Consider the following 14,560-nt stretch of genomic DNA (forward strand, 5'->3'; position numbering starts at 1 on the left):
CTAAGTAAAACTTGAGACAACTTGCCCCGTCTTCCCCTATGTGATATAGCAACAAATCTGTCACTATGCAGACTCTTTTTCTGAATCTCCATATATCAAGTCACCTTTGCTGTATCTCCCCTGTTATCAAGACACAGAAATTTCATTATTTTGTGGTTGTGGTTCTGTGGCACTGCCTGAACTACTTTAACCAGAAACTCTTCATATCCATATGACATCAATTTATATAGAGAGTCAAGTCCCAAGTTGCATGGGTCTTTCTGGTTTCAGCTATGGCACAATATCAAATGTGTGTGTCAACACTTTTATGTCACACAAGCAAATCGCTGGGTCTGCCATGTCTGTGAAAACTCTGAGCAGCCCACATTCTAGAATCATGCTCTTTGACTTGCTATGCCTACACTGTGCTATATCTTGCCTTCTTTCTCCATGTGCAAAATGAATAAATATGAACTGATTGCACTTGTTTACATGTCTTGTCCAACCAACACCTTAGACTTCAATACCAAACACTTAGCATTATGCACTTTAATAAGCATGAAAGCAAAAATGCTGAAAAGAAATGGAATGAAGCACTACAAACCAAGTATAGTACATGCAGAGCTGCTCTGGTTAAGAATAGTATAAAGAAGGGAAATGATTGAGAAAAGTGTGACTGAGATAAAAGTAGTTTTTCTTACTGTCTCTTGTCAGTAGACATTTATTTAAATCCATAATCTGAAGAAATTATTATGCTTTTAGGAATCAATGCCAATAAAGAACTATGATTCAAAGCAATTTTAAACTAACTTTGTTTTTTTTAATCATATTTATAACACCTATTTCTTTGCAGAATAGAGACAGTAATTTATAGCAACGTTCAATCATGTCAATAACAGCAGCAGGAGCAGGAGTCTTTTAGGTAAAAAAAGAATATGCAAAAGCAGTCAAATGCAAGCTGGAGAAGAGGCAGAGATTCATACCTAGGTACCAGTATTCAATAGAATTGATAGCGGTTGTAACATGGAGTCATTGGTGTAAAGAAAAAACTAAGAAAAATGTCATCAATCTGCTTTTCTGAATAGAATTTCAGAGTTAAAACAACATGACCATTTGCAGTGCATCTATTCAAGTCAAGTCAAGTCAAGGAAACACAACAGCATGACATTCAAAAACACATGGGAAATCATGCTTCTTCAGCTAAACTGTGGTGCTCATTTTATACACACAAGGTTATTTATTGTAAATGTAGTTAGTACTTGGAATCTTTTATGGCTTCAAGTATTAAAAAGTTATATACAGTATATTACCAGGAAATGGCAAATGAATGCAACATAAGGGAAACTAAGAAGAAGAAGGAGGGGCAAGGTGTGGGGGTTTTGGTGGGGAAGAAGAAGAAGTCAGTTTTAAGCAAACAACTGTGTAAATCATATTTTAAAGATTGGGTAATTTTAGTATTACTGTAGGTTGTGATGTCTTCCTGGAAGATGAATGTATAGTACTAAAAAGAAATGAGGAAATGTATTTTTTGCAGAAATGAATTGAATCAGCTAGTTTTACAATAGCCTATTTTATTCAGTTTAGGGTAAATTGTGTCTAGAAAACAAAGATCCCTTCTAGAAAATGGTTAATATCAATTATATTTTTAAAAATTTGTTCCTGAAATATATTGATGCAAGCACATGTTACACTATTAAAAAAGTGCCTCCACTAATCAGCTTCCACTTACTGGTTAAGTAGAACAAAGTCAATATAAGGCGGTGACTGAACTGGGATCATTAGGTTTAAAAGTATATCATCTTAGACTCTAGACCAAAATGCTTGTCATACGTATCAAACATACCAGATAAATCATGTTTGAAGAGTATTGCTGTTATTGTAAAATATATTAGAGACCATTAACAAGATATGCACATATGATGTTTTGCAAATGTATTTTGACCAAATTTTAAATCTTACACTGTAATGCTTCTCTTTATAACGCTTTTATTTCAAAGTACTAAAACACATCAACTATTTTTAAATGGTGACATTGCTTTATGTTAAGAAAAAAATATTAAGACGTTGGGAAAAAGGTTAATATGCTTGTTAGCATAAGTTTTAAATTCAAATTTAAAAAATATTTTAGAGCCATCTTTTGCACTTTTCCAGCAAAAAGAGCTTTAAAGGCATATTTCACGCAAAAATTATATTTTGTTTAAATGTTACTTACCTCACTGTAGTGATGGCCAAGAAAAAAATGTAAATGTCAGATTTCATGCAGAACAAGTGACAAATGCTTGACATAATCGTTAATGGTGACCTGTTTTATCCAATGATAGACAATGTAAAAATGTCCATAGGAAAATTAAAAAAAAACAACAACAAAAAAAAAAATCCTCACATAACTTGTGTAGCATAATCAACATGTCGGTTATCAATTAAAATGGTCAAAATGTACAAAATTGTGCATTGCTTGCTAAAATATTAACAGTTACGACCTAAAAACTCAAAAGTTGAATATCAATAGGAACAATGTAATTTCCATAATACTGCACGTTTGAATTGTAGGTAAACCTCTCCATCTCATTTACTTGTCAAGAGCTATGTGTATTACATCTTCTCCTGTTGATATTAAATGCTGAGTTTTCAGGAAGTACCAGTTAATAATATTTTAGCAAAAAAAATGCATATATTTTGCCTGGTTTGACCATACAATTGGATAACTGACATGTGCGTCAGAAGTTATGTGAGAATTAAAAAAGATTTTTTTCAATGGATTTTACATTGTTTTTGGACAAAACTGATCACAATTAGCAGTCTGTTATGTCAAACATTTTCCTCTTGTATGGAAAAATTGCATTAAGAATTCTTCTCCCCCATCACTACATAGTACATGGAATAAGTAACATTTAAAGAAAGTATTTTTGAGTGAAGTATTGCTTTAAGTCTTGTGTGTAAGTACAGTGGCGATGAAAATTATTCAGCTCCTCACATTTTACAATCATACAATATTATGTGGGCAGGTCTCTATCAGCTTTGTACATCTGTACACAACAATTTTTTTCCCCATTCATATTTGTAAAACTGCTCAAGGTCTGTCAGGTTGCATGGGGACTGGAAATGAACAGCCATTTTCAAGTCCAGCCTCAAATTCTTAGTTGGATTGAAATCTGGACTCTGACTCAACCACTCCAAAGCATGTACATTACTGTTTTCAAGCCATTCCTATGCAGTTTTGGGGATAGTTAATTTTAAAACTAACTTGATATTCACAAAAAACATAACTAAATATAGTTACTTAATTATAAATGTAGTACATTACAAACAGTTTGTTACTTTTGTGTTCTCTTTTTCTTTTGTACGAAAAACAGCACATTTCACTGGCCAGCATTTGCTACTAAATCCGAAAGGCCAGAGCTGGCTCAGGCCAATATATTTGTGTATGTAAGCAAAACATTTCATGCTGAAAGAAGGAAAATCACTTTCATTTTACATTGCTGAAGGAGGAGACAGACTAGTATAAGCTTCCATTCCATATCGCAAATAAGCATCTTCAGTGCAGATAAAACTGAAAAAATGGCAAGTCTGTGGACTGGTAGAAGACCCTTTGTGGCCCAGTGTCTGGAAAGCTTTGACTAGCAGCAAACACCGTTGTGGGGGTGTGACACCCTGTGTAGTGGGAATTAGGAACACCAGCCTACACTCTAGGTGTCTAGTATGTGGGACAGAGCGTGACCAAGATGATAGTGGAAGACAGGGAGATACGGACCCAAAAAGGGTTGGGTTTTTGAAAAATAAAGTGAGGTTTTATTTACAGGTGCACTTAAACAAAAATAATATCCTGCAGAATTTATAAATTAATACACAGTCCAATACTGCAAAGGACACACAAAAACAGTAAGTAAATGAAGCCCAAAAATAGTGGCTATATACAGTATTTATAGTATTGAATGAAAGTCCCAAATGAAAAAGAATACTGCATACAAACTAGTGAAAACCATATATACACGAACCAAAATGAAGCTGTCTTCCTCCACAGTGCTCCAAGTCAGGAAGCTGCTCCTTCAAACAGTGTATACAGGATTCACCAAAACAAATAATATTCAAAATACAGAAAAAGTGTATATACAAAAATAAACAGTGCACCAATAACCACAACCCAAATAAATACCTCCACCAAAATTACTCCACAGATATTTATATATATATATATATATATATATATACAAGAACAAATATTTACAAAAAGCAAGGCACAAGCCATAATGCTTGGTAAATGCAAAAGCTGTTCTACCGAGTACCTTTCTCCAAGAAGATCTAGTTTTGATTGTTTGTTTTTCTCTCTCTCTCAATGACATTCTCTGCTCCTGACGGAGGGGGTGTGAGCAGAGGGGCTGTTCGCACACAAGCCTAGAGGATACGGACGCTCCTCTAAAAAATGCTGAAAGACTACCTTTACATTGTACATCCTTGCAGCTGCTTTGTCCAGCAGTGCTTCGCATACTTAAAAGCCAAACAGCCCTATTGACTTTTGTTTGCTTTTTTCTCTCTCTATCTCTGACATTCTCTGCTCCTGATGCGCACTCCTTTGAAGAGGAAGATATGTTTGCATTCTTTTAATTGTGAGAAAGAACTGTCATCTCTGTCTTGTCATGGAGCACAGTTTAAACTTTTGAAAAAGAGACAAATGTTTGTTTGCAGTGTTTGAATAAAGTTCCTGTCTCTCTACAACCTCCTGTGTTGCTGTGCAAATCTGTGACCCAAGCATGACAATATAAAAATAACCATATAAACATTCGGTTTCTACTTCGTGGATTTTCACCTTTTGCGGGGGGGTGCTGGAACGCAACCCCCGCGATCGAGGAGGGATTACTGTAATAGTTCAAGCAGCCGCGCGCGCGCATAGCTGTGCCGCCTATTGAGACGCAAACGGCTCTCCTGCCTTAAGTTAACGTAAGCACTTTTCAATTTTCACGTCCTTCCCCTGAGCTACTGCTCAGACAACTACAAACATGGGATCCCTTTTCTAAACCGCGGTAAACTAATACTACGACGCTTCACACTTTCTTTTACTCCTTTAGAGTTATGGGGTCGCGGAAGGCACATGCAGGAGTGGAGGACCGACAATGCCATCCTGGCCGGTTAATGGCAAGGCTGTCTCTCCAGTCTACACGAGACCTACCGCGACACTCTCCAAAAGGCGCTAATAAGGTCAGAGAAGACGTCTATCTGCATTCTATAAAAAGGAAAAAGGCAAGTTTCCTTTCTTTATACTTCAACTTTTTATCCCAAACAAATGCCTCTCAACACTTGACAAATTTTATTTAATTACAGGTAATGCCAGTAAGGCACATTACCACAAGGGGTCAGACTACCTACCCCCCTTTAAACTGCTGCACATCATGTTTTACAATTACCAAACTGCCACTTCGATATAATACACAGCCAAAAACACATATGCAAAGTAGAATTAATTAAAATGTCCGAAATGTTAAAAAAAAAAAAAAATGAATGCACCTTTTTCAAATGCCATCTTAGGCACCTGTGTGCCAAGCATCCTTCACACCTGCCACGAGCTCCTCATTTTAGGATAAAATAATGTGAATACTTTCACACCTAAAAGTATTTTTGCTTCAGTAAAATATGTATGTGTTTCATTACTTGTTACTTTGAAAAATAATTTGATTACGTAATGTGTGTTACTTTTAACATATTACCCACAACACTGATCATGCGTACCTTTGGCTGTACATTTGGGGTCGCTGTCTTGCTGGAAAACAAACCCACTCAAGCTTGCAACCCCTTCAGAGTATCATAGGTATCATGGTAGCCTGCTTCCCTAGTGTTCTTGTTGCAAAATTATTCAGTTTTTGTTGTTGGCCCACTATAGGAAGATTTAAAGCTGTGTCATATTCTTTCCAGTACTTAATAATTAATTTAACTGGACTCCAAAACATATTCAGTAATTTGGACAATTTGCTCACTGAGATGAGAGAATGTTCTTGAAATCCCAAGTTCCCAGTTTTACAATTAGTGGGTAGCACCACTATGCAAATTCCTGGAACAAGAGAAACCAGTTCTCTTATCATATTTTTCACATTTTCTCCCAGATGGACAATTTAACCAGATGGACAATTACTACAAATAAAAAGAAGCACCAGAGCATAATGATTCTACAAAAATACTTGACTGTATATATGGTGTAATAAGAAAATAAACAGCAAGGAAAAGTAAAATAAAGTATAAGATAACTCAAATAAAAAAGTACTGGGAAGAGTCTACCAAGTTATAAAAAAACAAATACGTACTATAGATGACTCACAATAACAGCTGTTAAACAGGACAGTACAGTCAATAAACAACCAATTCTAAACAGGAAAGAAGTCCCCAACAGGACACATAATGGACTTAAAATACTATATTATTTAAAAAAATAAGTATGTCTATGTTTACTATTTTATAGTCAACCCTGCAGCTGTTTACTATGCTTGCTACATGCTCTTCTGTTCTTAAGTTTATGCTACTTATATATGCTTGCAGAACAACTGCATTCTGAGACTGCATTTAGTTACATACTTCTCCATACTATTCACAAATTTACTGCAAGTAAACAATATGTATTACAATTTGATTGCTAACTCCCTATTTCAATACTTCCCTGACACTTACATAGGACTTATTTAAGACTACCTCACTGTTTCCTGTGCCATATATTCCTTTTAGATATTCATTACCACTCACTGAACAATTTATAACAATTAATAGCCTCACTCATCAAAATGTTAAAAATAAAATAAATGCATCTGTATTTTAGAATCAGTTTCACAGTGAAATTACAGTATAAAACCTGCAGTCTACAATCATAAGGGTAAAGCAACACATTTTAGCAACAAAGACCAGAGTTATTTTACTTTCATTTTACCTCAATGAAGGTCACAGCAGCAACATACTGAGCAGGACATGCACTGCAACCATATTCCAAGCAACTTGTTCCACCTCTTCCTGGGATATTCTCAAACATTTACAAGCCAATCAAGAGCTATAATCCCTCCATTGTTTCCAGGAATATGCCCAATACAAATCCCTCTCGTCACCATTTCCTTGGCTGTAGCTGGTACAACTCCTGAGAGGAGCACAAGGACGTCCTAACTACATGCCCAAACCACCTCAACTGGCTCCCATTATTTAAGAGAACCAATGGTTCCAATTTAAGGTTTTCTCATATTTGTGATCTACTCACCCTATCATGGAGAGTTAAACCAGCATCACTGCAACAGAATTTTACACAGTACCTTTGATAGCAAGTGCTACCACAAACTCAATGATATAACTTATTTATTGAGCTTTCTGGAGGAAAATTAATTTTGTGATTACTCACCCACAGTATTATGCTAAAAACATGTAGTTAGCAGACTGAAATAGAAATTAATAATCACTCTAAATCTATTTAGTACCGTTCAGCCGGTGTTTGATAACCATCATCTGTATATTTTAGCTAATGTAATACAGTGCTTAATTTGTAAGTCATCAGTTGCCGGACCTCTTAGTGACTGCCCAGAGGATGAATGGGGGCATGCCGATGACAGGAATTTGGGCACTGGAGCGCAGCATTGTTAGAGAAAAATTACATTATCGGAGTAACAAATGCACAATATCAGTACTGATTACACAGATATTCACATGCACAGATTTTTATTTCACTTGGATATCCGTGCATATTTTCACTCTCCTCAGTCTTGTCTGATGTGTCTTTATTCCCACTGATTTGTTCCCACACCTTTAGTCTTTCAGCCTCCATATCAGCATCTGCTACACCAGAGCCAGTTTTTTTTTTAAATAATAATAAAAAAAAAAACAACACTAAACTGACCTTGCTATGGAGGAAGAAAGAGTTAAATGGTTTAACACCACGACTTTTACAGTCCAAGGATTTTCCTGAATTCCTCTTTGGATTATCATGGTTTGCATGTGCTTGTGATTTGGAACTTCCTGGTATACAGTTGATCATGCTTAGAGATATTATCTAAATGATTAATATTTTGTAGACTTCTGGTGTTACATTTTTCATGCAGCTTACAATGTTGCATATATTTTCTCATACCATCTAATTACAAGGCATGACTTAACATGGATCTTTACAGATAAGGTGTTTCATTTTCATCGATTTGTTGTAATAAACATGCTCTTGTGAACACTGCTTATACCAGCTGCATTAATCGATGTAATTCAAAAGCAGTAGCAGAATTTAAGATGAAGAAAGCCCTTAGTGAGAGCAGTTTATTAAAAGAAAATGAGTTATCATATTTAAGAAATTTGGACTTCTGGTTTGTTTAGAAAAATAATCAGCGCTCTTTTATAATGGGGCAAAACACAGTCAGATGCAGGACAAGCAACAGAGGTAAATGAAAAAAGTCATAAAATCATTTAAACACAAACATGGACTTTAACATTCTATTTAGTAATCTTTATTTGAGATTAACTATAGGAATCATTAGCCCACTAAATTCCATTTATCCACTTTTCATAATCTTGTACATACTTCAAGCCACTTCTATCATGGCAGGTTTAACTTTTCCATCCACAAACTTTTAACTCTTGAACTTAGCCTTATCTCCTACACCTCTATCACAGAATATCTCTGCTTCCAGTCACTTTATACTTTACCATCATGCCCAAGACAATTTATTAACTAAACCTTAAATTTACCGAGGTAAAACCACATTTTTAACATTCAAGAGTTTGCGTGCGAATGCATTTGGCATGAGGGATTTACTATAACATGATTCATCCAAGTAAACCATAAAAAGCTAGAATAAATCTGATGTGACACTACTTTCTTAAAAGAGGCACAATGAGGAATGGCAGAACTTCATGAGATGCCTGAGTGATATTGAGTTGAGGGAGAAACAGAAAGTTCAGGCTTTAAATATTGAACTCTTAATAATATTGTTTGGCTACATTATAAAGTAGGTAGGTAGGTAGGTAGGTAGGTAGGTAGGTAGGTAGGTAGGTAGGTAGGTAGGTAGATAGATAGATAGATAGATAGATAGATAGATAGATAGATAGATAGATAGATAGATAGATAGATAGATAGATAGATAGATAGATAGATAGATAGATAGATAGATAGATAGATAGATAGATAGATAGATAGATACTTTATTTATCCCAAGGGGAAATTCATAAAATATGGCAGTAAAAGTATGGCAGTCTCACCAGATCTGTTTCGTAGGGTCAGGTTTATTCTATAAAGTGCAAATCTAGGCAAAAAAATATACAATTCAGCACAATGGGATAGCATTCAAGAAGGAGGAAATGGATAATCCTGGGCAAGCAAATATGTAGAAATTTATTAAAATATGGTTATTAAGAATATTAAAGGTAGACCGTTTTGGTAGTATATAATTTCCCTTAGAGAGAACTGTACATTATTTTGCCCTAAACTGGAATTCTGAGTATAACTTAAACACTATACATTTTAATTGAAAATGTAGGAGTAACTGAGATAAAAATGGCAGTGAGAGTAAGGCTCATAACCCATATAGTTAAAAAAATTGTTTGTTGTTCCTTTTCTGAAACTTAAGTAGCAACAATTTCATGTGCATAAAAATAAAAGCAGCGGCAAGCTACCATATCAAATTATATGTTCCATCAATAGCAGGATTTGGCTTCTGACAAGACATTGAAAGGAAGGAAAACCTGCTGGTGTGGTGACCCTTCATTATCTGAGTCCAAGACCCCTGTCACAACCCATTCAAACTGCAGTTTAGAAATGAGATATGGATAGATTCTGGATTTCTTCCAATAACTTCACAAGTCACAATGCTAACCAGGATTTTATCCAAATTGAAAACAACAGTACCATCAATTTAGATGGCTCTTCTACAGTATATGTAACTTGTACTTGTCACCTTCAAAATACTGATGAGAAGATAATGCACCACAACAACTTTCTTATGCTTGGTGTTATTGATGCCATTACACATGCAAGAAATATGGTAGGGTTGACATATATTTCAAGGCCCGCACACAACTATGCAACAAGACAAATATTGAGATATCACTAAGGAAATTATATGCTTTTGCTCATTAGCACAATCTATTTGAGCAACTTTGAAAAGGAACTTCTGAAATTATACATTTGAAAGGTGTTAAATAATGCCTGCCCTCAAAAAAAGTACTAAATTATAAGAATGAAAATTTTTAATTTTAGTCATTACTCTTCTTCCTCTGTTTTAATTGCTATCATTCTACAATGGTTATGCATTTGCAATGGTAATTGAAAAATATATACTGTATATTTGTGATGGTTTTATAGTTTCTCAAATAAGAGCATTTGCACACAACCTATACTGCATTATTCCCTTTAAGGCATTCCTCATGTGGCTTGTAGCAGCTACGGATTAATGGGTTCCATTTTCCAGCTGCCACGAGGGTATTGCCCTGATTGGATGTCTTCAACAGGTACAGGGGCTGCTGGAGACTAGAACTTTAAAAGGGACCCTCATTTTTTGCGTTTGTATCCACCTATCCTCAAATCTTATCACCCTTTAATCCACCAGGACAACTGGTAGGACTGTTTATCACATTACTTACAGAAAGCTGTTCCTTGGATCGTCTTCTTTTCCTCCATTCCACTTCATCCGTTACTGCTACATTAGGACTGTGTTAAGGACTTTGTCATGAGTGTGTATTGTTAGGTTTTTATTGTGGTCTGTTAATATTCGGTATAACTGTAGGGAAAGGGGAGGGCTACCTGCTTATTAGTTGTTTAAACTTCCTTTTCATTTAATATACAGTATTGCCAAATTATTTATTTATTTTGACTTGCTGGAATTTGTGTGTGTGTGTGTGTGTGTGTGAGTGGAGCGAGTTGGGCCAAGGCTGGGTGCATTCCTGGGATCCCCCCCCAAAAAATAAACAAATCACCCTTCCTACAACAGTGTAAATCTGGGCGGCACCGGACCACTACAGGCTTGAGCCTCAAAATATCTAAAAGAAGCTTCAGACAGTGAAATATATTGACCTATGGGCTAACACTCAGATATGAGAGGCATGCGTTCTAAAATGGAAGTGTAATGTAGTTTCCTTTTGCTTTTATAGCTTCTCTTTATTTTGTAGAATATGTACCTTTTCTGGGTACATAGGTTGCATTAATTTCCAGTCAAGCTAAAATGTTTTATGTATTTTTTTATATTTTTCTTTGTCATGTAACTCTGTAAAAACGAAAAAAATGTAATGTTTGCTGTAAAGTTATAAATGATGTGCTTTTATGTATCTAAAGTAGATAAAACACTTATCACTAAGCCTCTGTAGCTTTACAGATCAGATAACACTAATACAAAGGGTAGTAACCTTGTGGGCCTGCTGAAATGTTATGAGCAATTTTAAATTCCATTTAGCACATAGGTTATAATACTGTAGAAGGATATAACTGCAGATCAGTTATGGCAGAGTCTATGTACCATACCATATTTATTTATATAGATAAAGCTTTTCTCCAAAGCCACGTAACAATGACAGGTTGACCGTTTTCATATTTCTACAATGACAGGATATTAAGTGACTCATTAAGAGGTACCAATAATTTTGTTCTTTTAAGTGCAGAAACAGCCAAACCACTAAGGTGTCAAACTACTTATTTCTTTTATATACATTTTCACTATAAAATGTAACAAAGATACAATAATAAGTCTAAATTTTACATTAATAAATTAAATTCAACTACCCACCTATTTTACAAAGGCACAAAGGAACATAAAGCTTAGAATAGAATCACATAGAACAATGCAATGCTTTTAATTTGTTAACCTCTGGAGCTTAACAAATATACCATGCATTGACTGCCTGCTTCCTCACCTTGACATACTGCAGGTCCGTGACAGCTCTCACTGAATAGTCTGGTACATATGCTTGCAGGAAAGAGTTGAGCTGATTGTTGCTGCTCCCCATTGTTGGAGTTATTGCATCAATCCGGTCACTACGATTTAAAGAGTCCGAGTGATTTAAACCACAGGTTCGTGGTGGAGATTTATTCTCTGTTCAACCCCAAAATCCCAGAAAGGGAAAAAGGAAAAAAAAAAAAAGAAAAGATAAAAATTAAGTACAATTCTCCTGCCTCAGTAGTTTTCAAGCAGACTGCATACAAACAAAATAATAAAACCCAGAGGCACCTGATTTTACAAAAAAAGTTGTATGTTCATAAAAAACACATTTTATTTTCTGTGCAATTCAGATTTAAAAGAAATAAATAGAACAATGTCAATTTTGTTTTTATCTGTTGTTACTATATTTAACAGTTTAGGAAATAAACTGTTTCCCTATAAATTTTCATTCTAAGAAAGGGGACACTGAACCTTTATACAAAAGATTTAACACTTTTAATGTTAATAGTACCTAGTTAAATGCATTTATTAATCCAATTAATAATTATTGTTACAACCATCAAAAGCAAAATAGTAGAAGACATTCTTCTACTATTAAATGTTAATGTAAAATATTTCTATAAATTATTATAAAATAATTGTAAATGAATGTCAAAAAAAAATAACATCCCCATTAATATTCATCAGTTTTTCTTAACTTACCTAGCTATTCTATCATTATCCTGTTAGGGGAACAATCTGTAAGTTCCAATTTACAATTAAATGTGTTGAATTTAACAGACTGGACAATATAAAAATATAAAATATGGCATGTATTTGTTAACACCCTTCCAGTTGATCCACGTGTTGTTTTCTTTCTTTCTTTCTTTCTTTCTTTCTTTCTTTCTTTCTTTCTTTCTTTCTTTCTTTCTTTCTTTCTTTCTTTCTTTCTTTCTTTCTTTCTTTCTTTCTTTCTTTCTGCTAAGTCTTAGAACCTAATTTATTTGATATGTCTTTCTTTAATTCATCTGAAGACAATTCCAGAGTTTAATAAATTCTCTGAACTGTCACAACTCTCATGGTGTTATGCTTATACTCAATAATCAAGGGTCCTAAAAGCAGATGATTGACAATCTAAAAATAAAGATAAATTTGCTCCAACCAAAGGAAGGGTAGTGTATAAAAAGATATCTAAATGCTTTGTGCTTGCAATTGCCACCGTTCGAAATATCATTATGAATGGAAGTTAAGGGGATATTACTATATATGTTAACACAAGACAAGATCTGGAAGACCAATAGCAATCTCCAACAGATCTTCTCATAAATTGGTCAGGTACACAAAGCAAAGTCCTCATATAAATTTAAACATCATCACAAAAGTCAACATATAAAATGTGGAATTAGGTAAGTCAGCAGCATATTGGAACCAAAAGTAGCGTTCGGAGGTAAACAAAATTTGAAGTCTTTGGCTACAATTAAAAGCATACATTTGGTGGAAAAAAAAGGAGGAGAATTTGAAGAATATCTTTGTCAAGAGTTAACTATGGGGTGAATCTGTTATGTTGAGATTGTGCAGCTGCCAGTGGTACAGAAAAAAAACATGTGTAAAGAGGAGAATGGATTTTACAAAGCATCAACAGATCCAGAAAGCTAATGTTCCACAGACAGTGAAGAAACTGAGGCAGAAAAGAGGTTAGATGTTTAACAATACAATGATTCTAAATATAATTTAAAATCAACCAGGAACCCATGCAATAGATGAAAGAGAGTAAAGTTTTAGAAAGACCTGCACATACCCCATAAATGAATGTTATTGAAATTCACTGGGTAGATGTCAAACATGCATGTAAGACCCGACAATATTTTTGAAACCACAAGTGTTTTACAACAAAGAATAGAAACAAAATCTTAAAACAAAAACAGAAATATTGTTAGCTACCTTTAAGAAACATCTGCCAAAGGGAGTGTGTTACTGAGTGAGAGGCTAATCAGACTTTTGCACATACAAGATTTTACTTTTTATTTTTTCCCCCTGTTAAATTCAGAAAAAAATTAATAACTGGGAATTCAAATTTGCAGATACACATACATTTAGGTTAGCTCTCTTCATAGGCTGTGTTAACTTCCTTTGACTTAGTGATTGAACAAAATGTGTAATTTGACAGAGGAGCCCAAATATTTGCAAATGACTGTATGATGTGCACAATTTTTAAGATGCCTCATAAATAGCTTGCTTCTTTTGAGGTTCCACAGCTGGTTAACAAACTGCTCGATGTAATGTAAAAAATACATTACAAAAGATAAAGGAACATTCAAAGTACATCCATTCAACTTTTACTGTTGGACCAAACAGGAAATACTGTAGATATAAAAAATCAAAGCAGTGAATATTCCAATGCCACAGTAAAGTCTAATACAAAGAAAGGAAGAAATATGGTGAAGCTATTGAACAGGGTTTCTTCATAAACCTGAATTTCTTGGTGACAAAGCCTAAGCATCAACAGACTCAATATATTCAATTTATGTGTTTTATTTTAGGATTATTTAAAATGTGTACCCAGAGCTCATTTGGAAAGCTGACACTGTGTAATCAAAATATCCTGTAAATGAAATAGCAGGCAGGTGCAAACAAGCTCATTAGACAATTAATATTCATAAGGGAGTTTTACAAGAGTGTTAAATTTAATCCTAGATACAATTATTGGGTGTGTTCAAAATATACATAGAGAATTT

At 34.5% G+C, this 14,560-nt stretch overlaps 2 protein-coding genes across 3 annotated transcripts in view; one reads left to right on the top strand and one right to left on the bottom strand.

The window, feature by feature from the left end:
• The window catches only part of LOC114647247 (cytosolic purine 5'-nucleotidase), a 1,192,165-nt gene that overhangs the window by 147,119 nt on the left and 1,030,486 nt on the right, over nt 1-14,560 (top strand). The window lies entirely within an intron of this gene.
• Nucleotides 1-14,560, bottom strand: part of cnnm2b (cyclin and CBS domain divalent metal cation transport mediator 2b) — a 393,850-nt gene that overhangs the window by 15,520 nt on the left and 363,770 nt on the right. For both annotated transcript variants that reach the window (XM_028795891.2, XM_028795890.2), the window contains one exon: nt 11,821-11,999. In XM_028795891.2, coding sequence (XP_028651724.1) covers nt 11,821-11,999 — 179 coding nt within the window. The remainder of the gene's footprint in view (nt 1-11,820; nt 12,000-14,560) is intronic.

Source organism: Erpetoichthys calabaricus, chromosome 2 (assembly GCF_900747795.2).
Source record: "Erpetoichthys calabaricus chromosome 2, fErpCal1.3, whole genome shotgun sequence".
NCBI classification, from domain to species: domain Eukaryota; kingdom Metazoa; phylum Chordata; class Cladistia; order Polypteriformes; family Polypteridae; genus Erpetoichthys; species Erpetoichthys calabaricus.